General features: G+C 32.2%; 1 protein-coding gene across 1 annotated transcript; it reads left to right on the top strand.

Moving 5' to 3' along the window:
• The first annotated feature begins 1,445 nt into the window (after window positions 1-1,445).
• On the top strand, window positions 1,446-3,193 carry LOC114084541 (olfactory receptor 6C74). The gene is made up of 2 exons (XM_071609175.1): window positions 1,446-2,348; window positions 3,191-3,193. Exons 1-2 carry the CDS (start codon window positions 1,446-1,448, stop codon window positions 3,191-3,193), a joined length of 906 nt encoding a protein of 301 aa, XP_071465276.1.
• Window positions 3,194-3,558: the final 365 nt, after the last annotated feature.

The raw sequence follows: 3,558 nt of genomic DNA, 5'->3' as shown, positions 1-3,558 counted from the left end.
AAAGGAAACAGTGAAAAAGAAATGAAGACGGATTATGACAAAAACTTAGTTATTTTATCATCATTTATACTTGCTGGAAATTTCTGAACATTTTTAAAAATCAGAGCTAGAATATACAACACACAATAAGGTTTAAATAAATTTATGATCCAATGTTCCTCTTAGGAAAGTATTGTCACTTTTTGTAGAAAATTGGTGATAGAGGTTGTGGTTCAGTGGTAGAGCGCTTGCCTAGCATGTGTGAGGTACTGTGTTCCATTCTCAACACCGCATATAAATAAATTAACTAAATAAAAGTCCATCAACAACTAAAAAATATTTTTAAAAAATGGTAATAGACTTTTCAAGTGATAAGCATATGCAACAAAACATGATCTAGAAGAAGAAAAAAAAGAAAAAATGTAAATGTTAGCCTAATTCTTAATTGTTTTATGTTCAACCAGAAATAAAATTGAATAGGAACGTTAAGATCCAGAAGAGGTTGCAATGGCAACATGGAGAAACTTACAGAAAAATGACACTTAGGAAAACTATCAAGGATGCATAGTTAATATTTTATATGTAACATTGTATTTTGTTTTGTAGACCCCTCCTCTGTCACTGCAAATATTCAGTAAAATATCTTATATCATTAACACAAGCATCATATGTGAGGATATGCTTTATATCTGCTTAGGTGTGTAACAGAGGAAAGAGAACAACCACCAGGGTAAGTGAGATGTATGGGTAAGTGATAGGTATACAATTGTGATTTGTCAATCAAAAATAATATCAAAGTAAACCAACAAAAGATAATAATTATAAGGCAAAAATATGGGAAAAATGCAAGGAAGACTCAGAAAGAGAAAGAAAATAAATTCAAGTCTTCAGTAAAAACAAGAAAGCAGACCTAAAAGTGTTCATGAGGATGTAAATCTTGGAGAGTTTCCACAAGTTTGTTAAGTATATTAAATCTTCATTGTTTATGAGCTAGAGATGTTGAAGTCAACTGTATGTTGCTTATAAAACATTTAGCAAAGAAGCATGACACCAGATGAAGTAAAATAATTTAATGCAAAGTAAATATGTTGAGGAAAAATTTGAAATATAGTATAGAAGATAAAAACTTAAATACTGTGATAATATTCTGTATTACTTTGTTTTTACATTTAAATAACTTTATTAATGCAACATATTATCCCTTTGGAATGTTTGTATTTATGGACTTTGAGAAAATAAAAAAAAAAACTGAGAATCTTGCATTTATTTAGCGAAATTTTGAGTAAAAATTATATGAGTAAAATATTCTAGGTTACTACAGCTGAATATAATATTGAAGGAGGTTGGGTGTGGATAGCAACATGTTTATGAAAGATATCAAGAAAAAAATATATTTCATGCAGAATTCTCTTCTTCATTTCTATTGTTTTTATTCTTTATGTATTTTTTTAAGGTAGAAATCAGCTATGAGAAACCACACAATGGTCACAGCCTTTATTCTTCTTGGACTAACAGATGATCCACAATTACAGGTGGTGGTTTTTCTTCTCCTTTTTTTCACTTACATGTTGAGTGTTACAGGGAACCTGACCATCATTGCCCTCACCCTATTGGATTCTCATCTCAAGACACCCATGTACTTCTTCCTCCGAAATTTCTCATTTCTAGAAATTTCGTTCACAACTGTCTGTATCCCCAAATTTCTTGTTAGTATGGCAACAGGTGATAAGACCATTTCTTACAATGATTGTGCAGCACAACTGTTTTTCACTATTCTTTTGGGGGCCACTGAATTTTTTCTCCTGGCTGCCATGTCCTATGACCGCTATGTGGCTATCTGCAAGCCTCTGCACTACATGACCATCATGAGAAGCTCAGTCTGCAACCTGCTGGTGTTTGCTTCGTGGGTGGCTGGTTTCCTGATCATTTTTCCACCACTCATCATGGGTCTCCAGCTTGATTTCTGTGCAACCAATGCTGTAGATCATTTCTTCTGTGATGTCTCCCCTATACTTCAGCTCTCTTGCACAGACACAGATCAAATAGAATTAATGATGCTTTTCTCAGCCATTCTGACACTCCTGGTTACACTGATGTTGGTAATTCTCTCCTACACACACATCATCAGTACCATTCTGAGAATCCCTTCTTCTCAACAGAGGAGGAAAGCCTTCTCTACGTGTTCTTCTCACATGGTTGTAGTGTCCATTTCTTATGGCAGCTGCATCTTCATGTACGTGAAACCCTCTGCAAAGGAAAGAGTGTCCTTAAATAAAGGTATAGCTCTGCTCAGTACTTCCGTTGCCCCCATGTTGAATCCCTTCATCTATACACTGAGAAACAAACAAGTGAAAGATGCTTTTAAGCACATGATCAAAAACATAAAGCTTTCTCACTGATGTGAACCATTTTAATGATTTACTAAGGTTATGAGTACTAAGAAGAGTGAAGTGTTCAATATCTATATTCAATATATATCTGTTCAATATCTATATTCAAAATCTCATGACCTTTTTCTTGACTGATAATTTTTGTTGTGGTCTGCCTAATCTCCAAAGCATAACACTTATTTCTATTTTTCTTCATTCTGAGAGCACAGAAGAAAGATACCTTTTGGTTTTGGTTAAAATCATTTGCCTTTATTTATTTTGTTGCTGTACTTATTTCCTCTCAAAATTCTGTCAGAGGGAGACAGTGAGAATTCAGTTTTTCCATATTTCTTCTCAATATGCTGGAACTCAGGGATTAAATTTGTTATATATTTTATATAGAGTCTAATACACTTTCTAGATTTGATCACCCAATGCGCTTATAATTAGTAGATGTAGAAAGTGAAATCTATTTTTTAAAAATGCAGTGTTTAGTACAAACTTGAATAAATCAATTTAATAATGTTTCTTTAAATACATAGTTTGACAGTTTCAAATTTTTAACCATCCCTAGAGAGATTATTTATTTTCAGAAGCAGATTAAGAAATGTTATAAAGATTAAAATATCGCTGCTATGGCAGTTATCCAATAAAAATTATAGACAACACTTATGGATTACTTATAGTCTGTCATGTTTTGTGAAATGTAGTAGTTTCATCCTCAAGACTTTGTATGACAGATATTGTCATGCATGTGAATCCATAAACTATATACAGCATGTAAGGCTTAGATAATCTGCAAATGACAAAAAATAAAAAAATGTATATGACTAGAAACACACTGATTCAAAAAAATGGTCTCTTACTATTCACAAACCTCATGCATTGTTAAAGTTGAAATCTCTCTGGCTTTATGTCACTTAGGATGCAAAATAACAGTAACATCCTTTCAGAGTATTCCATAGATTTAAAAGATATCATATATAAAATTAAGTCTGTATAGCTCTAATAGAGTATATTATTTTTCAAACTAAGTGAATTGAACGTTAAAATTAGATACAATGACCAGAGACATTTATGTAAAGCTGAATGTTTTGACTCTTTTCCTTTGAGTGGTATCATATGTCAGTTTGATCAAAAGAATTTTCCCTAAAAGAGTTTTATAAGTTTGCTCTATGAATATTTGTCTATGTCTTAGTTTTCACAGAAG

Source organism: Marmota flaviventris, chromosome 3 (genome assembly GCF_047511675.1).
Source record: "Marmota flaviventris isolate mMarFla1 chromosome 3, mMarFla1.hap1, whole genome shotgun sequence".
Taxonomy (NCBI): domain Eukaryota; kingdom Metazoa; phylum Chordata; class Mammalia; order Rodentia; family Sciuridae; genus Marmota; species Marmota flaviventris.
This window is presented reverse-complemented; position numbering and strand designations above follow the sequence as displayed.